The following is a 23,835-nucleotide window of genomic DNA, read 5'->3' as shown; positions in this document are numbered from 1 at the left end:
GCTACTGGAACGAAGTTATCGGGTATTCCTGAGATCCATAAGGTGATCAAAGGGTTTCGCCTTGATGATCAAGTACACCGGTTTCGGCCACCAAGATGGGACCTGAATCTGGTGTTAAGAGCATTATCGACCGCACCTTATGAGCCGATCGAATCCTCTTCCCTGCAAGACTTGACGCGGAAGACGGTGTTTTTACTCGGTTTTGCCACGGCTGCCCGTGTCTCAGAACTCCATGCTCTTGATGTGGACTTGGTACGTTTTCACCGAGATCGTCGTGCGGTTAACTTGGGGTTACTCATGAACTTTGTTGCAAAGAATCAGTTACCAGACCAAGCGCCTCGTTCGTATGTTGTGCAGGCCCTCTCCTCTATCGTTGGTCCAGCGGACGTTGAGGACTTGGCGTTGTGCCCTGTCAGAGCCCTGCACCAGTACATCGAGAGGACCAGATCTTTTCGACAACATCGCAAAAGACTTTTCCTTTCCTGTAACCAGAGTCGGTTGAGGGATATTACCAAAAACACGGTGGCCACCTGGATCCGGTCTTCTATCCTGACCGCCTATCAGAAGGAGGGTTTACCTGCTCCATCTGCTTTTAATCCGCATGAACTCCGTGCCTTGGCTGCCACAATGTCCCTGCACTGCAACACACCCATTCAGCACATTATCACTGGTTGTTTCTGGGCTACGGACTCCATCTTCACCAACTATTATCTGAGGGATATCTCCACAGAGGACGTTGAGGGGTTCCATCATCTGGGTCCGGTTGTTGCTGCACAGACTGTTGAATACAAGCCGTCCTCGTCGCCGTTGATGTCTGTCGGATTCTGGGCTGCATACCAAGATGTCCATCGAATCGACAGGTGAGGATTGCTTAGACTTTTGTTCTTTTGCACAGTTCACGGAACTTTTGTCTCGATAACCTTTACCCTGCACTGCATGTGGTTATTTGTTGTCGTTATTGAACTAACAGTTCTTTGGTGTACTAGGCAGAAAACACTCGGGGGTCTTGTTCTGTTCAATGTTCTGACGGATGCACCTCATTAGGTTGTCGCTTGTTATTACTAACACTTCAATATGTGAGGGTTACCTAACACCTGCATCCCTGGTGGCTACGTCTTCCCACCCTGTCAGAACCAGCATGAGATGTGGCTGCCGCCTCCTGGTCCTTTGTTCTAGGAGCCGCACCTGCCACTGCTGACGGATGCCACGATTCTGGTTGTTATTACGAACATTACCTGCATTCGTCTGTGACGGGCATTCCTAGGAGGAGAGCTTACCAAGATTGGCCTTATTCTTCCACTAGTCAGCCTCTTTCCGGTTTGGGGAGTTATCACAAGCATTTACGGATCTCGGCACCCACCACCATCTGTTGAATGCTGCCCTTGTTTGAGGACAGGTAATGTGAAAAGAAATGGAGAAAACTTGGAGTGTTTTCTCCTTTATAGATACATTACCCGCCCGGGCCTCCCCGCTTCCTGTTCTCCGTGCGATGCACTCAGGGAAAAAGAAGGAAGTTAAGTCATGTGACCGGAACTAGAGAGCAGTATGCAGTAGAAGAATTTAGGCCATCCCATTGGCTGTTGAGATGTTCGGACCAGACCACTTGCGTGGGGGGGAGGTGCCCTTGTTTGAGGACAGGTAATGTATCTATAAAAGAGAAAACACTCCAAGTTTTTTCCAATGGTTTGATTAGGACATTAATTGTCTTGTCATAGAATCCTGGTCTTAAGTTGACCATCATTGTTGTTTTAACAATAGAATCCGGGTCTTAAGTTGACCATCATTGTTGTTTTAACAATAGAATCCTAGTCTTAAGTTGACCATCATTGTTTTTTTAACAATAGAATCCTGGTCTTAAGTTGACCATCATTGTTTTTTTAACAATAGAATCCTGACTAGGTATTTTCAAAACTATCTCAGCACTATGAAACCGTAAAACCATTGTATGCTATGACATACTACAGCACACACCATAGTGACGTCATAGCTTACGATAGGTTTACGATGTCTTAGCACTAAGATAGCTTCGGAAATATGGGCCCTGATCTTAAATTATCCCTGATTGTTTTGACTTGTATATTTCAGACATTTTTATGCCTCAACAGCGTACCTTCGTGACCATGAGCAACCTGAAATACTCAAAAGCTACCTCACAGGTATTTCTTTCTTTCTCTTTGTGGTGGTGGTATTCTGGCACTAATCTAGCATTCCGTTCAGACCCGGAAGCTTAAAGCTCAAAGCTTCCCGGAAATCCCTGTTTTGTTCAGACTGTTGATTGGTGCCAACAAGTACTCACAGGTATCCCCAAACAACAACGTCAGATATATCATCGTATATATATATATATATGTAACTATAGCATTTGTATTACAAGTTTCTGTTAAGGGATACCTGTGACAAGTACTCCCCGGTATCAGAACCGATGGGGTAGTGTGCTGAAATGTAAATGGCAGCTTTCAAGTTAGTCCCAGCATACAAAATAATAATAATAATTTAGTATTTATGATAAGAATTTGGAGAAAAGCTACGAAAATCGCCCATCTTAGATTCTCATTTGATTACCGTTGCCGGTTAACCTTTTCATTTGTATCTGGACCACTGGAGAAAATCTTTCGTGCAAACACTAAAACCACACAAACGACATATTGTTTATCTGGAAAAAAAAATCAAATTTTATGCCCTGATTTACCTTGGTATTAGTACGGTATTCAGTATTGACACAATACCAATACCAATATCGAGCGGTATTTTTGGTATACTTGACTTTAAATGCATGACTGAGTTAAGACTCACCCACTAATTTCATCTAAATAAAATAAAATTCCGTACACACGGCTCTCGTCTGATTTATACCCATTTTGCGTTTGTCAGGTATATTGTTAGCACTTTACTAAATAGCGGGAAACATTTTTCAGTACCGAAATTTCGGTAGTTTGAAATTTGCTCGGTACTGTAATTCGGTATTGACATGATACTGATACCAAATGGTATATACTGTATACCACCCAGATCTACTCTAAAAATTGTGAGCATGATCGTTTTGTTCACATGTTCATACAAATGTAATTTTTATAATCTATTTGTCATTCGGACATTAAATTCAGCAGGTTATGTAAAAGGGAAATGTGTTGTGTAAACCAGGGGTGGGGAAAAATTAAATTGTCAATCGGTCCCGCTTGACGTCATCATTAACGGGGGGGGGGGGGGGGTGACGGGAAAAAAGAAAGGAATAAAAAAAATAACTTTTTTATCGCATCAGTGAAAAAAAACACCCCACAAATTGTATATATTTTACATAATGGAATAAATAATATAAAAAAGGAATAAAAGTTATCAATTTAAATCCCATATATGTATAAAAAGTACGAGTATTCATTATAGTACTGTGTCCTGAAAATTAATAAAAGATTGCACCGTTGAAGCATTTGACAGCCTGAGCTAGCACATGTTTAGACAAAGAGATTAATAACGTCATCACTGATTGGATGAAATTTGACCTCTACTGGCTCTTGAGATAACCAGTACATGTAGCTGTTCTGCTTACTCCCACTTGTTAACAAAAAAGTGGAAACCTTTTGTTAATTTTAAAATCCTTTATAATTATTGGATAGACTACATTGAACAGTCAACAATAAATACATTTATTGATTATTTAAGTATATTTTATGCTATTTCAAGCAGTTTGTATTGCACAAAAGTCTCTTGCTTCGGACTGAGACACTCGACCCGACAAAGCTCCGTACATAGGTGTTGACAGGTGTTGATTGTAACCAGTTGCAAACTCTGGGTCCTTTGTTTTAATTGGAGTGTAATACCTTGATGGCTCTCTCACCAAGAATGGTGTTATTGTTAACGTCTGTTTTATCTCTTGACTGGCTCAGCAACTTTGACAAAATTAATGTCTAGCCTAGTGGCTGTGGATTGACACTACTGTAGGTCCGACTTCCGTGACTGACGATATATACTTAGGCAGACTTTAAAATCACAGACATCTGAAACACAAGCTATACTGACCACTATTTATTTATTATTTTAAATCATGCATGAGATACCGATGTCTGGGCAGGCTGGTCCACTTGACGGATAAGAATTTGTTCCAATAATAGAAATGGACAGGTGCTTCGGACCGACAAGAATGACAAAAGTGGGACCGGCAAACACATGTTTTTAAAAAATAATTTCGGTCTCAGAGATCGAGAATCGGTCCCAGACCGGGAGAAAAGGGCTTTTCCCCACCCCTGGTGTAAACCCATATTCAATTGTTTAAATTTATTTTTAAAAATAGTTACTGTAGTGTTTGATAAAATATTAGTTTGGACCAAGTGTATTTAGTGATTTTATGTTTGGTCTTGCATTCATAATAAAACATGTAGAGAGTTAATAACACTGTAAGATTATTGGTATCACAGTGATATCACACACGTGGAATATCACTTTAAAGACATTTGATTGGCTGCTCCATGGTGATGACCCACATATCAGTGAATGATATTTATCACTGGAGTACTCAATCTGAAACTGATTACTGTGTGATAGCCAAGTTAACTATCTGTATGTAAGTAGTAACACTATAAAATAAGTTTTGTTTGGAAATTAAGAAAAAAGAGTTTTAAACTGCTTTTGTGGATATATAAGAAATATATTACAACACCCATGTCCATTATGCACTCATTTATCTAATAACTTGTTTAAAAACATATTACATATTACATATATGACTCCTGAGGCAGGTAATCAAAATCTGCTGAGGTGTTCAAGTGGTTTTAAATTGAATTTGGTTTCTGTAATTTCCTAGAAAACACCTAATGGTTGACTTTATATTGATAAAAGGGAACATCAACTATTTTGATCATTTTATAATATATGATATTTATGATATAACGTATGTAATTAACTGGTGACACGAGGTATGGTTTAACTTGCCTGATGTTTTCAGTCACCCATGGTGATTGAGCATGACCATTAGATGCACACCATGAAATAACGTAGAAATGTTTTGATTGTGATTGGTTTCAGGACTGTCATCCTTGCAGTTCCGGTTGTCGTTCAACTCGAGTATGCTGAACGCCTGGACGTGCACGCCACTAACACTGTGTGAAATCATTGAGAAGAACCCTGCAGTCGGGCCCACAACACATGCAAGTACGTTGAGAAACGCTAGGCTCAGACTACCAACTACCAGCCAACTTTCTGCTCTCACAACTCGATTGTCGTCGTATACGACTTCTACGACTGTCCATTTGCTAGTCTGAGCGCTCTCACAACTCGATTGTCGTCGTATACAACTTGTACGACTGTCCACTTGCTAGTCTGAGCACTCTCACAACTCGATTGTCGTCGTATATGACTTGTACGACTGTCCACTTGCTAGTCTGAGCACTGTCACAACTCGATTCTCGTATTTAACCCATTAATTGTTGATCTGAGTGCACCCTTCATAAGTCGGGAGTTGGGGAAATTATAACACAACTGTTGAGTTGGCCAACTCCGTTGTAACAGTTGACAGTCTGAGCCTAGCATTAGTCTCTAACCATTTTCTATGTCTTACTTCTTGAGTTGTGTAAATATGACTTCTAGTATGTATTTAACACCTAAGAAACTAATAGTTATAATGTGAAGAAAAGTGTCCTGAGTTTGCTGTTATAGAATGTGGTTCCAACTAACAGAGATTTCTTAATTACTCAAATGACATATTGAAGACATTTTTTGGTTTAGAATATCAGTGTCTGTGTATACAAAGTGTTTCTGGTCATTGTAATATTGTTAGTAGCCCAAACCAGATTATACCTCCCAACGATTTTGTATGTACGAAACAGTATAAGCATGTATTTGGAAGTAAAATGAAGAATTAAGTTATATTTATGGTGTATATGGATGGAGCAGTAATGTATTTAGTTAGGGTTATGTACTGAATTACTATGCATTTGACTTGTTTAAATTCTGATCAATATCTAATCAGCACATCTTAACTTGTACATCAAATTCTGTGGTATGTACTGTTCTGCCTGAGGGAAAGTGTATATAAACGATCCCTTGCAGCTTTTCAGTAGAAATAACTTATGTTACAGCACTAGGTTTTGCTCTCTTTTAAACTAGTGTTAAAATAACCATACAATGTCATGTATGTTAGACACCAAATACCCATAGCGTCGGTGGGCCCATTGGGCTATTTCTCACTCCAGCCAGTGCACCACGACTGGTATATCAAAGGCTGTGGTATGTGATATCCTGTCTATGGGATGGTGAATATAAAAGATCCCTTACTGCTAATGGAAAAAGAGTAGCCCATGTAGTGGCGACAACAGGTTTCCTCTCTCATTATCTGTGTGGTCCTTAACCATATGTCCGACGTTATATAACCATAAATAAAATGTGTTGTGTGCGTCGTTAAATAAAACATGTTCTTTCCAAATACCCATAGTGTAGAAAATACTGAGTTGTAAATAGATATTCCTTTGGTTTTATTTTAGGTACAGAAACCACACAATCAGTTTCACTGGGCAAACAAGCTACATCTAGTGCAAAAGAAAGTTCTGATATAATTTCCCACACTACCCATGGCATGTTGTCGCCAGACGGGAAACGACGTGAAGGATCGTTTTACAGTAGTGTCACTGGAAACCAGTTTGGTGTGTCTGGCTTCACCAGCAAAGATGTGGAGGAGATAAAGCGACTGACGTCCGCCAGACGTCCATACACGGCATCAGACAACTCCAGCTCAAGCTGTGTGTCGTGTCCAGACACAGGTCACGTGGTCCCTCACCCTTACAGTCACGTGGTCCCACCTGCTCAAAGTCATGTAGTCCATCACACAGACAGCCACCTGGTCCCACGCCCTGACAGTCATGTGGTCCTACCTAATCTGTGGGAAGCTTCTGCTCTAGAAGACAGCATATTGGCACAAATTGAAGCAGAAAATGAGTCTGAGGCTGTGATAAGCAACCTAAACTCTTCGGATGATAAACACAAAGAAGAATCAGTTGTAGAAGGGAATGTATTAGAAGATAAAAATGCTGATATCTCAAACCAGCCATGTGGGGAGTACTCTCACGACACGTTCCTTGATGAAGATTCCATTTTCAGCACTAACAAGCTGATGGTGAATTGTGAAGTGGACACACTTGAGTCAGCAAAATGCATCAGCTTGGTCCCACCAACCAGTCCAAAACACAAGGCCCCGCCTGTCGAACCTGCCCTGTCACCAGCCATTGCCAACACTATAGAACAGAGTACAGACAACGTTCCCGACCTCTCCTCCATACGAAATGACATTTACAATGTTATAAGTGCAGCAGATGCACGGAGATCCAGCGTGGAGGAAGGCCCGTCTGTGAGCACCAACAGTCCCCGCGGTAACAGTCTAGGCTCAATGACTGGCTGGTCGTCACACATCTACGAGAAGACAACAAAACTCACAGAACAGAATCTGGCAAATTTCAAGGCCACTTCTGAAAGCAGACCTAAAGGTATGTAGGCATCGAAATAAGTTGAGAACGGTCGTTCAGGTTACCGGGAGGTTACGACATGTAAGAAAAGTCGAGAACGGTGTTTTGTTCTTGGCAAAAATTTCAGCTTTAACGGTAGTTTCATTTCTGAACGTAAACCAGGCAATGCATTCCGGACTTCCGCATTTCATTTTCTCGTAAGGAATTGCATCGATGTTCGCGCACACTTGTGCAATAGACCTCTTTCACATTCCAATGCGCATGTGCCCGTTGCGGGGTAACTCGAGGACGCAAACCGCGAACTCACGCAAAAATAGACCTGTGGACAAGTTGAGGGGCATAGACAATGGGAGGCCACGCAATAGGAATGTGAATATCTCCATGATTAATTATTCTATCAGTAGGGAACCTGAAAATTCTGTCGACATCCAACAAGACTTATTGGAGACATTTATGAATTATTGCTTATCACAAAATAAAAAATATTTTGTTGTTAACACCCGATAAACCATCAGTTCGGATTCGTACGCAGTAAATATCGGATATGGGCTGAAATAATATTATTGTGTGCGCACGTGTATGTATGCAGATATTTATTGTATTTAGCATAATTTAAATATTTATAAAGCATTATACAGATAAATACATTCAGGAGTCTTGTCGGGATTTCTTTTCACCAAGTTATTTAAAATTTTGTTCGGTATTTGGAATAAAATTAAATGATACATATGAAATTTGAGCTATGGTACTATAAAATATTAGAATCAGGCTCGTAGGAACGATATCTGGAGTTGGGGGAGGGGAGGGGGCACAATCTGTAGTGGAGGGACCCAGTCTAGTTGGTAGGGGGGCAAAAGCCATATTTTAAACTGGGTTTATAAAAGTGGGGCTATAGTCCCCCCTCCGACTTCTTGGTTGCTACCGTCCTGAGAATGGTCAGAAATGTAACTGTATTGCATATACAGCTATTTAAATTTCATGTCCCCAAATGACCTGGATAACGTAACAAGAACGTCTATCTGAGGTTCCATTTGCTGAAAGTTCGATCCTCCTCAGTGGGCCCGTTTGATTATTTTCTGTCCCAACCAGTGATCCATCAAAGGACGTCGTGTATGCTATCCTGTTTGTGGGATGTGAGAAGTATGCCATGTATCATTTATTATAAATACATTGGTATGACTGAAAACAAACGGTTTCTTGTCGTCGCTCTGTAACCAGGCCATTTTACATGCATTCCACAACTTAATGCAACTTCTTAACGTATATTTTGCAAAAAAAGTTTGTGTATTATTCTCAAGTTTAACCAGCGTCATCTCATTGTTTGGCAAGAGGTTCTATATATATATGGGGACACCCCCCCCCCCCCCCCCCCCTCCAACTACGGCTCCGTGCCTATTTGGCGCTCACGTTTGATGAGTTCCGTTTACATGAAATTTCCGCACACACACACACACACACACACACACGCACACACACACACGCTAATCATGCTGGCTACGGGCCTGAAGTTATATACACTATCATAAGTTAGACCAAACATCAAATTAGGTTTGTATCGGGTTGCATGGATCTACCACTCTGGAAAGGTTGCTACACTTTGTTATGTATAATCGTGTACGTTATAAAAACATGTGATACTTGCATACCATACCGATATATAGGACTTCTCCCTATACTTGTAAATGTGTATCAAAGTGCTGATGGTATCGCTAACGATCTCGACCAATGTTCTCCGATACAAAATACAAAATAGTAACCAAACACTATTGTACATACAGATATATGTTTACTTCAAACTGATCTTCATGTAAAAAAGAAGATGTCATCTCCTAAATTCTTCAAAACAAACAACGCAAACAGCATGTCAACTTTTACTTCCGCGTTTACATGTGATGTCAGACTTTGAGCTGCATTTACTCGGTTTCTGACGTCATATGCTAAGTTGTAGGTTTTCGTGTGTGACGGCTCATATGTTTTAAAACTTCGTAAATATCAGATATTATTTCAAGTGAAGTTGTATGTATCTGATATAAATGATAGTGAAAATAAAACAAAATAAAATAAAATAAAATAAGTAAATAAATAAATACATAAATAAATATTTTGTGGTTAGACATGTAACATTGATTAGTAGTTGTATGACTGTCTTTTTTAATGAAATGATAAAGGGAAAATAGAGCTGTGATAAAGGTCTATGTGAGTTAGGGGTTTTGTTGGGGGAAGGGGAGGCATATTTTATTAAATTTTAAATACTGATACATGCGGAGTATTAAACATCATGGGAAATACGTGTGAGTATTTAACCATAATTCTAATTGTTAAAAGTAAAAAACACATTCCACTAAAGTTAATTTTATTGTATGAATCTTTCAATTTTGCGTTGTTAAAATACCCTCCACAGGTGGCTCCAGAGACTTCATCTAAGTTAATGTTTCACTGCTTTTGGTCTTAAACTATTCCGATGTAAACTTTAGTAGACCGTTTTTCGCAGCCATTTTAACATCTTATACGTTAGTCACTAGAGATTCACAGCTCCTACGAATCTACTCATGACAACTGTCGATCATGCCCCCCAATTTGTATATAGCCTCGATACCGTCCAATTCGGCAAGGGGCGGTACTCTTCGCGCACATGTGCAATCGGAATGTGAAAGAGGTCTATTATAGCCATTCCACGTTAAAGCAGCGTCCACTAGATGAATTTACTTCCGCGTTTCGTTTTCTGATACGAAATTGCACCAATGTTCATTCGCACTTGTGCAATTTCGGCAATCCACATTTAAGCATCGCCCACTAGATAAATAAGTAGTAGTAACAGGAATTCAATTCTAACTTTCATATAGTTTGGTAACATATAGGTTACCAGGCTATATTTTGTGGTAACCTGTAAATGAGTTGCCAGACACGATGCTTATTTCGATGCCTGGGTATGTATTTCCTAACACACATTGTCTGATTCTTAATAAAACACATTGTCTCATTCTACTCTGAAGGGAAAGTAGACACATTGTCTCATTCTACTCTGGAGGGAAAGTAGACACATTGTCTCATTCTACTCTGGAGGGAAAGTTGTCTCATTCTACTCTGGAGGCAAAGTAGACACATTGTCTCATTCTACTCTGCAGGGAAAGTAGACACATTGTTTCATTGTACTCTGGAGGGAAAGTAGACACATTGTCTCATTCTACTCCGCAGGGAAAGTAGACACATTGTCTCATTCTACTCTGGAAGGAAAGTAGACAAATTGTCTCATTCTACTCTGGAGGAAAAGTAGACACATTGTCTCATTCTACTCTGGAGGGAAAGTTGTCTCATTCTAATCTGGAGGCAAAGTAGACACATTGTCTCATTCTATCTGGAGGAAAAGTAGACACTGTCTCATTCTAATCTGGAGGGAAAGTAGACACATTGTCTCATTCTACTCTGGAGGGAAAGTAGACACATTGTCTCATTCTATCTGGAGGAAAAGTAGACACTGTCTCATTCTACTCTGGAGGAAAAGTAGACACATTGTCTCATTCTACTCTGGAGGGAAAGTTGTCTCATTCTACTCTGGAGGGAAAGTAGACACATTGTCTCATTCTACTCTGGAGGGAAAGTTGTCTCATTCTAATCTGGAGGCAAAGTAGACACATTGTCTCATTCTACTCTGGAGGAAAAGTAGACACATTGTCTCATTCTACTCTGGAGGCAAAGTAGACACATTGTCTCATTCTACTCTGGAGGGAAAGTTGTCTCATTCTAATCTGGAGGCAAAGTAGACACATTGTCTCATTCTATCTGGAGGAAAAGTAGACACTGTCTCATTCTACTCTGGAGGGAAAGTAGACACATTGTCTCATTCTACTCTGGAGGGAAAGTAGACACATTGTCTCATTCTACTCTGGAGGGAAAGTTATCTCATTCTAATCTGGAGGCAAAGTAGACACATTGTCTCATTCTATCTGGAGGAAAAGTAGACACTGTCTCATTCTACTCTGGAGGGAAAGTAGACACATTGTCTCATTCTACTCTGGAGGGAAAGTTGTCTCATTCTAATCTGGAGGGAAAGTAGACACATTGTCTCATTCTACTCTGGAGGGAAAGTTGTCTCATTCTACTCTGCAGGGAAAGTAGACACATTGTTTCATTCTACTCTGGAGGGAAAGTAGACACATTGTCTCATTCTACTCTGCAGGCAAAGTAGACACATTGTCTCATTCTACTCTAGAGGGAAAGTTGTCTCATTCTAATCTGGAGGGAAAGTAGACACATTGTCTCATTCTACTCTGGAGGGAAAGTAGACACATTGTCTCATTCTACTCTGGAGGGAAAGTTGTCTCATTCTAATCTGGAGGGAAAGTAGACACATTGTCTCATTCTACTCTGGAGGGAAAGTTGTCTCATTCTAATCTGGAGGCAAAGTAGACACATTGTCTCATTCTACTCTGTCTCATTCTAATCTGGAGGCAAAGTAGACACATTGTGTCTCATTCTCACTCTGGAGGGAAAGTAGACACATTGTCTCATTCTACTCTGGAGGGAAAGTAGACACATTGTCTCATTCTACTCTGCAGGGAAAGTAGACACATTGTCTCATTCTACTCTGGAGGGAAAGTAGACACATTGTCTCATTCTACTCTGGAGGGAAAGTTGTCTCATTCTAATCTGGAGGCAAAGTAGACACATTGTCTCATTCTACTCTGGAGGGAAAGTTGTCTCATTCTAATCTGGAGGCAAAGTAGACACATTGTCTCATTCTACTCTGGAGGGAAAGTAGACACATTGTCTCATTCTACTCTGGAGGGAAAGTAGACACATTGTCTCATTCTACTCTGGAGGGAAAGTTGTCTCATTCTACTCTGGAGGGAAAGTAGACACATTGTCTCATTCTACTCTGGAGGCAAAGTAGACACATTGTCTCATTCTACTCTGGAGGGAAAGTAGACACATTGTCTCATTCTACTCTGGAGGGAAAGTAGACACATTGTCTCATTCTACTCTGGAGGGAAAGTAGACACATTGTCTCATTCTACTCTGGAGGGAAAGTAGACACATTGTCTCATTCTACTCTGCAGGGAAAGTAGACACATTGTCTCATTCTACTCTGGAGGGAAAGTTGTCTCATTCTACTCTGGAGGCAAAGTAGACACATTGTCTCATTCTACTCTCCGAAGTGGAAGTAGACACATTGTCTGATTCTACTCTGGAGGGGAATTGTCTCATTCTACTCTAGGGAAAGTAGACACATTGTCTCATTCTGCAGGCAAACTCCATTCTACTCTGGAGGCGAAGTAGACACATTGTCTCATTCTACTCTGTAGGGAAAGTAGATACACTGTCTCATTCTACTCTGGAGGCAAAGTAGACACATTGTCTCATTCTACTCTGAGGGAAAGTAGACACATTGTCTCATTCTACTCCTTAGGAAAAGTACACACTGTCTCATTCTACTCTGGAGGGAAAGTTGTCTCATTCTAATCTGGAGGCAAAGTAGACACATTGTCTCATTTCTGGAGGGAAAGTTGTCTCATTCTAATCTGGAGGCAAAGTAGACACATTGTCTCATTCTACTCTGGAGGGAAAGTAGTCTCATTCACACTGTCTCATTCTACTCTGGAGGGAAAGTTGTCTCTACTCTGGAGGAAAAGGACACTGTCTCAAAGGGAAAGTAGACACATTGTCTCATTCTACTCTGGAGGGAAAGTTGTCTCATTCTACTCTGGAGGCAAAGTAGACACATTGTCTCATTCTATCTGGAGGAAAAGTAGACACTGTCTCATTCTAATCTGGAGGGAAAGTAGACACATTGTCTCATTCTACTCTGGAGGGAAAGTAGACACATTGTCTCATTCTACTCTGGAGGGAAAGTAGACACATTGTCTCATTCTACTCTGGAGGGAAAGTAGACACATTGTCTCATTCTACTCTGGGGGAAAGTAGACATTGTCTCATTCTACTCTGAAGGGAAAGTAGACACATTGCGTACTGTTATAAAAGATCCCTTGTTGCCTTTTTGCTATCAGTATAATGAAAGTGAAGAAAGCGGATTTCCTCTATGTATTTTTCTCAACCCGATCTGAATTACATTTATAATAGAACTGTTTTCCTGATACCAATTCATAAACAGATGATTACCTGAACAGTCCAGGTATTTGTAATAAGGAACTGGTTTGGAGAACAGGTACCCCCAAACAGAAACCCCTAATACAAATAATATAGTTACATAGGGGCCTATATAAAGATTATATAACGTTACTATAACATATCTGACGTCATTGTTTGGGGATACCTGTGGTTTGAAATAGGTGTCAGCATTGTTAAAAGTATAACATTTCCAATACTTGCATAGAATATATGTAAACGTCCTATTAAATATATGTGCCCATCCCTTAAAAATATGTTTTTGTCTTCAGGAACATGGATTTAGGTAAGATTAAGTTATCATTAGTTTATGCCTGATACATATCTGATACACAGACTTTCAAATTCTCAAAAACACGAGCTATGTGTTATACATCATTATTTATGCCTACTCTAAGAGATACACTGTTTCAATCTGTTTTACTGTGCATGTAGGCCTACTTTGTAGCTCTAATAACGAGTAAGAAAATTACTAATCCCACTCGTTGGGAATTCAAAAGACTATTCCCTTTTAAAACTGAAACACTTCTCCAACTTTAAATAACTAACTTACGTCATACGACGTCACTTATAACAGTTGACAGCACACAAACCCTAATAATTTGTTATTTCAAGCCTCTGAATATGCATCTACATGTATTACAATAACTAAAAGTCAGTAAAACAGTTTAATTGGCAAATAATTATATGGTTGTTACTTTGATAACTTCATTTAATAGAAAGATTAAATGTTATTATTGAAGATAGGTAACTAGTTGTACGCACTCATATACCACTGGGGGTTTGAACACCCCATTATTGAAAAGGGGATTATTTGTGATAATTGTAACAACAGTGACGGACATTCTGTGTGGATGCTTCTGAAGGATGTTTTTACAGAAGCCATTGACACTTTCGCTCAGTTTGGATCTACAATTGTAGTGGTTCACTCAGTCTATCACCAGCATCATTCACCCATCTTAGTTGGGTTTGGTGTACTAGACATAGATGCACATTTAAAGGGACATTCCTGAGTTTGCTGCAATTTTTAAGATGTTATCGACTAACAGAGACTTTTTGACAATTGTAATTACATATCAAATATATTTTCCTGCATAGCATATTAGTGGTTGTATATTAAACGTGTTTCTGATCGTTCTAATATTTGTACTAGCGTAAATTTCATTTTATTTCCTAAAATATTTTTTTTTCGTATGTACGAGTTTGGGCTTCTTAGAAATATTAAGACGACCAGAAATACATGGAATATACAGACACTGATTTTGTAAACAAGAAAATATATTTAATATGTAAGTTTAATCGTAGAAATATTTTATTAGTCGGAAACATTTTACAATGCAGCAAACTCAGGAATGTCCCTTTAAGCTGTTATTTGTCAAATTAAACATTATTAAACTTGAATTTGGGCAAACATATATAGTAGAATCTCATTGGGTCGAACTCGGAAGGTTTGAATATACCGCAACACTCAAACCAAAAACAAAGTCCAGAGTTACACTTACACAATATTGACCAAATGGTTAGGTCGAACTACTCGATGGGTCGAACACTTTCTCAAGCACTGATGCGGTTCAAGCCAATGGAATTCAACTGTATACTTTATTATTAATTTATTAAAATATTAATTTACAAATTGTGTTCCATTTGTAAATGCACTTCCACTAAGGTAGACCACTGTCACTTTTCACACCCTTGTTTAGGCTTAGTACACAATAAATATAATATATCTCACCATAATTTCACTTGAAATCCATATTTCATAAAAGGTAAAGCAATTTTAATCATAAGATTTTCTTCAAACACATTCAAGTGCATTAGTAATGTTTAAAAAAAAAATCAATAGTAATTTTGCATTGGAATTTTCCAGCTTTCTGAAAACGGAAATGTCATGTACTTGGTTTATGGTTATTGTAAGGAGCTGCAAAGTGACGTCACTGGAATACTGATGTCATTCAAATTCAAAATTAGCTATATTATTACAATGCTTTACAACATTAAAATAAAAACTGATCTACTAACCTTGACCCCTGTTAAAATTCTGTAACACGCAGACAACGCTGTTTACAGGTCAGTATTTTTTTTTTTTTTTTGACTGGCCTCGGTGGCGTCGTGGTTAGGCCATCAGTCTACAGGCTGGTAGGTACTGGGTTCGGATCCCAGTAGAGGCATGGGATTTTTAATCCAGATACCCGACTCCAAACCCTGAGTGAGTGCTCCGCAAGGCTCAATGGGTAGGTGTAAACCACTTGCACCGACCATAACTGGTTCAACAAAGGTCATGGTTTGTGCTATCCTGCCTGTGGGAAGCGCAAATAAAAGATCCCTTGCTGCTAATCGTAAAGAGTAGCTCATGTAGTGGCAACAGCGGGTTTCCTCTCAAAATCTGTGTGGTTCTTAACCATATGTCTGACGCCATATAACCATAAATAAAATGTATTGAGTGTGTCGTTAAATAAAACATTTCTTTCTTTTTTTTTTTTTTTTTTTTTTCATAATTCTACATAAAATATTAATTATAAGTTTTAAAAGATGAAAGAAGTAAAAGGTACCTTTTGTCAAATACAGGTATATCATATCAAAACATAACCGTTGGATTGTTTCATTCATTGTGTACGAAGCCAAAACAAGGGTGCGAAAAGTGTCTGTCGTCGATCTTAGTTTATCTGTGCACCAGCTTGCAGTGGTTCATAAATTGACCTCAGTGATGTCGTAGTTAAGTCATCAGACATAAGGCTGGTAGGCACTGGGTTCGCAGCCCGGTACTGGCTCCCACCCAGAGCAAATTTTAATCACTAAGTGTATAAGACCACTATATACATGTATAACAACATCTCTCTCACTAACCACTAACAAGTAATGACTAACCCACTGTCCTGGACAGACAGCCCAGATAGCCGAGGTGTGTGTATCCAGGACAGCGTGCTAGAACTGTAATTGGATGTAAATGAATGTTGAATGAACTGGTTCTTACATGTAATTCATGTGGAACACCATGCAAGGTTTCATAGTTAGCATGCTTCTTTCAGCCAGAATGTGTGTGGACATTGTGCCCTTATAACAGTTGGCTATCATAATATTCTAAAACAATATTGTGTCAGTTTTCCTCTTCTATACCCTCTTTTTGCAGACACCTTCACAAACATGTACATGTATATATTACATGCAAGTTAAATCTATTTCTGTTTTAGCTGCAAGTTTTGGTGCCCTCCTAAAAACATACGCACCATCTAACTCCATGTCTAATCCTTCCATTGATGATGTCATCCAGAATCTTCCCAGCCCCACGGACTCTACGGATTGTTCACCAGTAAGAATGAAACATTCCCAGGTTAGTGATCACATAGCACTCTCAGAAAACATTCCCAGGTTAGTGATCACATAGCACTGTCAGAAAACATTCCCAGGTTAGTGATCTCATAGCACTGTCAGAAAACATTCCCAGATTAGTGATCACATAGCACTGTCAGAAGACATTCCCAGGTTAGTGATCACATAACACTGTCAGAAAACATTCTCAGGTTAGTGATAACATAGCACTGTCAGAAAACATTCCCAGGTTAGTGATTCCGTAGCACTGTCAGAAAACAGTCCCAGGTTAGTGATCACATAGCAATGTCTGCTTGATGGTCTGGACATATAATCAGAAAACATTCCCAGGTTAGTGATCACATAGCACTTTCTGCTTGATGGCCTGGACATATAATCAGAACACATTCCCAGGTTAGTGATCACATAGCACTGTCTGCTTAATGACCTGGGCATATAATCAGAAAACATTCCCAGGTTAGTGATCACATAGCACTGTCTGAAAACATTCCTAGGTTAGTGATCACATAGCACTGTCTGAAAACATTCCCAGGTTAGTGATCACATAGCACTGTCTGCTTGATGACCTGGGCATATAATCAGAAAACATTCCCAGGTTAGTGATCACATAGCACTGTCTGCTTGATGACCTGGGCATATAATCAGAAAACATTCCCAGGTTAGTGATCACATAGCACTGTCTGCTTAATGGCCTGGGCATATAATCAGAAAACATTCCCATGTTAGTGATCACATAGCACTGTCTGAAAACATTCCCAGGTTAGTGATCACATAGCACTGTCTGAAAACATTCCCAGGTTAGTGATCACATAGCACTGTCTGATTGATGGCCTATGCATATAATCAGAAAACATTCCTAGGTTAGTGATCACATAGCACTGTCTGAAAACATTCCTAGGTTAGTGATCACATAGCACTGTCTGAAAACATTCCTAAGTTAGTGATCACATAGCACTGTCTGCTTGATGGCCTGGGCATATAATCAGAAAACATTCCCAGGTTAGTGATCACATAGCACTGTCTGAAAACATTCCCAGGTTAGTGATCACATAGCACTGTCTGCTTGATGGCCTGGGCATATAATCAGAAAACATTCCCAGGTTAGTGATCACATAACACTGTCTGAAAACATTCCCAGGTTAGTGATCACATAGCACTGTCTGCTTGATGGTCTGGGCATATAATCAGAAAACATTCCCAGGTTAGTGATCACATAGCACTGTCTGAAAACATTCCCAGGTTAGTGATCACATAGCACTGTCTGAAAACATTCCTAGGTTAGTGATCACATAGCACTGTCTGCTTGATGGCCTGGGCATATAATCAGAAAACATTCCCAGGTTAGTGATCACATATCACTGTCTGAAAACATTCCCAGGTTAGTGATCACATAGCACTGTCTGAAAACATTCCCAGGTTAGTGATCACATAGCACTGTCTGCTTGATGGCCTGGGCATATAATCAGAAAACATTCCCAGGTTAGTGATCACATAGCACTGTCTGAAAACATTCCCAGGTTAGTGATCACATAGCACTGTCTGAAAACATTCCCAGGTTAGTGATCACATGGCAATGTCTGCTTGATGGTCTGGGCATATAATCCGAAAACATTCCCAGGTTAGTGATCACATAGCACTGTCTGCTTGATGGCCTGGGCATATAATCAGAAAACATTCCCAGGTTAGTGATCACATAGCACTGTCTGCTTGATGACCTATGCATATAATCAGAAAACATTCCTAGGTTAGTGATCACATAGCACTGTCTGAAAACATTCCCAGGTTAGTGATCACATAGCACTGTCTGAAAACATTCCCAGGTTAGTGATCACATAGCACTGTCTGCTTGATGACCTGGGCATATAATCAGAAAACATTCCCAGGTTAGTGATCACATAGCACTGTCTGAAAACATTCCCAGGCTAGTGATCACATAGCACTGTCTGCTTGATGGCCTGGGCATATAATCAGAAAACATTCCCAGGTTAGTGATCACATAACACTGTCTGAAAACATTCCCAGGTTAGTGATCACATAGCACTGTCTGCTTGATGGTCTGGGCATATAATCAGAAAACATTCCCAGGTTAGTGATCACATAGCACTGTCTGAAAACATTCCCAGGTTAGTGATCACATAGCACTGTCTGAAAACATTCCTAGGTTAGTGATCACATAGCACTGTCTGCTTGATGGCCTGGGCATATAATCAGAAAACATTCCCAGGTTAGTGATCACATATCACTGTCTGAAAACATTCCCAGGTTAGTGATCACATAGCACTGTCTGAAAACATTCCCAGGTTAGTGATCACATAGCACTGTCTGCTTGATGGCCTGGGCATATAATCAGAAAACATTCCCAGGTTAGTGATCACATCGCACTGTCTGAAAACATTCCCAGGTTAGTGATCACATAGCACTGTCTGAAAACATTCCCAGGTTAGTGATCACATGGCAATGTCTGCTTGATGGTCTGGGCATATAATCCGAAAACATTCCCAGGTTAGTGATCACATAGCACTGTCTGCTTGATGGCCTGGGCATATAATCAGAAAACATTCCCAGGTTAGTGATCACATAGCACTGTCTGCTTGATGACCTATGCATATAATCAGAAAACATTCCTAGGTTAGTGATCACATAGCACTGTCTGAAAACATTCCCAGGTTAGTGATCACATAGCACTGTCTGAAAACATTCCCAGGTTAGTGATCACATAGCACTGTCTGCTTGATGACCTGGGCATATAATCAGAAAACATTCCCAGGTTAGTGATCACATAGCACTGTCTGAAAACATTCCCAGGTTAGTGATCACATAGCACTGTCTGCTTGATGGCCTGGGCATATAATCAGAAAACATTCCCAGGTTAGTGATCACATAACACTGTCTGAAAACATTCCCAGGTTAGTGATCACATAGCACTGTCTGCTTGATGGTCTGGGCATATAATCAGAAAACATTCCCAGGTTAGTGATCACATAGCACTGTCTGAAAACATTCCCAGGTTAGTGATCACATAGCACTGTCTGAAAACATTCCTAGGTTAGTGATCACATAGCACTGTCTGCTTGATGGCCTGGGCATATAATCAGAAAACATTCCCAGGTTAGTGATCACATATCACTGTCTGAAAACATTCCCAGGTTAGTGATCACATAGCACTGTCTGAAAACATTCCCAGGTTAGTGATCACATAGCACTGTCTGCTTGATGGCCTGGGCATATAATCAGAAAACATTCCCAGGTTAGTGATCACATAGCACTGTCTGAAAACATTCCCAGGTTAGTGATCACATAGCACTGTCTGAAAACATTCCCAGGTTAGTGATCACATGGCAATGTCTGCTTGATGGTCTGGGCATATAATCCGAAAACATTCCCAGGTTAGTGATCACATAGCACTGTCTGCTTGATGGCCTGGGCATATAATCAGAAAACATTCCCAGGTTAGTGATCACATAGCACTGTCTGCTTGATGACCTATGCATATAATCAGAAAACATTCCTAGGTTAGTGATCACATAGCACTGTCTGAAAACATTCCCAGGTTAGTGATCACATAGCACTGTCTGAAAACATTCCCAGGTTAGTGATCACATAGCACTGTCTGCTTGATGACCTGGGCATATAATCAGAAAACATTCCCAGGTTAGTGATCACATAGCACTGTCTGAAAACATTCCCAGGTTAGTGATCACATAGCACTGTCTGCTTGATGACCTATGCATATAATCAGAAAACATTCCCATGTTAGTGATCACATAGCACTGTCTGCTTGATGACCTATGCATATAATCAGAAAACATTCCCATGTTAGTGATCACATAGCACTGTCTGCTTGATGACCTATGCATATAATCAGAAAACATTCCCATGTTAGTGATCACATAGCACTGTCTGCTTGATGACCTATGCATATAATCAGAAAACATTCCTAGGTTAGTGATCACATAGCACTGTCTGAAAACATTCCTAGGTTAGTGATCACATAGCACTGTCTGAAAACATTCCCAGGTTAGTGATCACATAGCACTGTCTGCTTGATGGCCTGGGCATATAATCAGAAAACATTCCCAGGTTAGTGATCACATAGCACTGTCTGAAAACATTCCCAGGTTAGTGATCACATAGCACTGTCTGAAAACATTCCCAGGTTAGTGATCACATAGCACTGTCTGAAAACATTCCCAGGTTATAGTGATCACATAGCACTGTCTGCTTGATGACTTGGGCATATAATCAGAAAACATTCCCAGGTTAGTGATCACATAGCACTGTCTGCTTGATGACTTGGGCATATACTGTAAAATACTTTATTTTCGTTGGATCAAATTTTTGCGATTTAATGAAAATATTTATTACTGTCAAAATACTCTGTTAGTATGATTTGTGATTGACCAACAGGCAAAACATTTAATGTGAAGACCCAAAATGTACTATGAGTATAGATTCGCTGTACAAGCGCACCTCGGATTATGTTCACTTCCACATTTTAACATTTCCTAAACATGTGTTGCTTTCATCACCAGCGCTTATGAAAGAAAACCATACAAAACGTAGTATTGTTTGTTATCTTATAATATATTGTCGTACTTGTATATTGTTTGTTTGTTTTTTATTTAAAATTTTAAGTCTTTGCATTGTTACTACTATAGTCCTGTGCAAAAAAAAACTGAACGAGGTCCAGACCTGTCAACCTTTAGTCAAGAGAAAGCAGGAGGTGTGTGTTGAAAAAGCAGGAGATTTGGTCAAAAAGCAGGAGATTTTTTAAATTCACACAATTTAACCCAAAATCGCAAGATTTAAAAAAAACATTATTACAATAAGTTATATGAATACTTTATAATGTCATATATACTTCTTAACTTTAGATCTTGGCATTAAAAAAAAACAAAAAAAACAATTATTATTATTATTATTTTTTTTTTTTTAAGTTTAAATATTATTATGATTTAATACATATTTAAAAAAAAAAAAAATATTTTATCCAAAAATGTTAAGAACATGAACAAGAAATAAAAAATTAATTAGTACATTTACGGTATTACACTTACAGCCTTACAGGTTGCGTTACATTATCATTTGTGGTTAGTGTACCTAAGTACCAAAGACAAATTTATATAAATCTTATAAATTAATATTCAGTTTTTACTATAATGAGGAACGGTGGCGTGGTACTGATTTAAAATCATTATAATGATGCAATAAACATTGTATTTTCATTAATCATAAGTAAAACCTCATTACGGACATCGTGTGAAATATTCCGGAATTATACCCATTTCCGTGAGTAACTTTATGTCAATGTCAAACACAACATTTTTTAATTGTACAAAAATAATTTCTTGAAGTGTACCCTTATAACCAACATTTTACCGCACAAACATACAAAATTAACTGACACAAGTATGTTTATACAGCTAATTGGTCTTTTCGTTGTCTTGCTGTGACATGTGATTTTAACATGCATCGTGTGTATCGCTGTCAACTCGGGAGTCTGGCAGTTCAGATTTGTCATAGTTGCATTATGTAATCCAGTGGGAAGACATTTTACAATTCAGAGGTGTTATTAGAACTAAATTGGATATTTTTTTTTTTTTATATGGCAACACTGAATGTCAATACACAGCCTGTTTAATTAGCGGCAACACGCTTCATAGCCATTACGATGACAACAAACATTATAATAACACATCATTTTATAAACTCCATGTGCTTTTTTAACAATATAAATAGGGTATCCCACAATTCTCACTTCGGCAAAGGTTAAACAGTCGGGACAATTCGGCCTGTTACATTCTCGGAAACCGAAAGTAGTCAACATTTTCCGAATGAGAAAAAAAGGCAGAGTTACTTCCCTTCTGTTATTTTGACAAAAGAGGATCGATTTTTTTTTATGCTTACAAAAATGTCATTTAACAGGAGAAACTGTCTCCCGCACAGGGGTAAGGAGATTTGATCTAATACCGGGAGACTCCCGCGGAATCCGGGAGGGTTGACAGGTCTGACGAGGTCTCAGGTCTGATTGAATGAGACTACTTTATTTCTCCTCTTTATTTGTTTTAATACCCAGTTTACATCCACCTTTAATTTCACGTGGAGGTTTTTTTACGAATTTTATTCAAACATGAAAATAAACAATTTTACAGTACCGTAAAATGGGGTAATAAGGGACTGCCTGGTAATGAGGGACATTTTTCTGAAAAAAACTTTCATTGCATATTTTCATTTTGTTTTGATACAGAGAAGCAAAGCAACATTTTTTTATTGAAGACTAATGTGTTGTTGAAGAATACAAGGTAAGTTGTTTATTCATTATTGCTTGTATGTTGGGATAGAGTAGATTGAAAAAATATGCGAATTTCATAAAAAAATTATGTTGGTCAAACCTTTATCTGCCCAGGATTAGCCAAAAGAAGTACACAAGAAATCACCATTGCTAGAAGTAATGAAACATATAAGATACAATTTTATAGAATATCACAAGGATATGAGTATTTATTGTGATAAAAAAATTATCATTTTTAATTTCAGGTAAAAAGTGCTTCAACTTGGGGTAATAAGAGACGGTATGCCGCACACATATAAACCAAAGCTGGGTGCAAAAATTTGCAAAAAACATTCAAAAGAAGACATTAAAGGCTGTGAATATTGTTAATAGTGGACTTTGAGTCTGAATGTACAAGAAGACGACTATGTCTTGTTCACTTACGATAATGAGATATATCCAGGTGTAATAACATTGATGAAGGATAACAGATGCTCAATAAAAGCAATGGAGAAGAGTGGTGGGAATTGGAAGTAGCCCAAAACAACTGGCATTTTATTCTATCCAATGGAGGACTTGAAACAAAATATCGAAAAACAGAACGCATTGAAAAGGGGTGTTATGGAAGTGAAGGAATTGAAGCTTCATTTTGCCCAAAAGAAAGAAACT

The 23,835-nt window shown here is 39.0% G+C and overlaps 1 protein-coding gene across 2 annotated transcripts in view; it reads left to right on the top strand.

Annotated features, from left to right (window-relative positions):
- LOC121390161 overlaps positions 1 to 23,835 on the top strand; it is a 71,247-nt gene that overhangs the window by 19,895 nt on the left and 27,517 nt on the right. For both annotated transcript variants that reach the window (XM_041521909.1, XM_041521908.1), the window contains exons 7-10: positions 2,086 to 2,156; positions 5,017 to 5,142; positions 6,471 to 7,466; positions 16,757 to 16,896. In XM_041521909.1, the coding sequence (XP_041377843.1) occupies positions 2,086 to 2,156; positions 5,017 to 5,142; positions 6,471 to 7,466; positions 16,757 to 16,896 (1,333 nt within the window). The remainder of the gene's footprint in view (positions 1 to 2,085; positions 2,157 to 5,016; positions 5,143 to 6,470; positions 7,467 to 16,756; positions 16,897 to 23,835) is intronic.

The sequence above is a fragment of the Gigantopelta aegis genome, chromosome 15 (assembly GCF_016097555.1).
Source record: "Gigantopelta aegis isolate Gae_Host chromosome 15, Gae_host_genome, whole genome shotgun sequence".
Taxonomy (NCBI): domain Eukaryota; kingdom Metazoa; phylum Mollusca; class Gastropoda; order Neomphalida; family Peltospiridae; genus Gigantopelta; species Gigantopelta aegis.
This window is presented reverse-complemented; position numbering and strand designations above follow the sequence as displayed.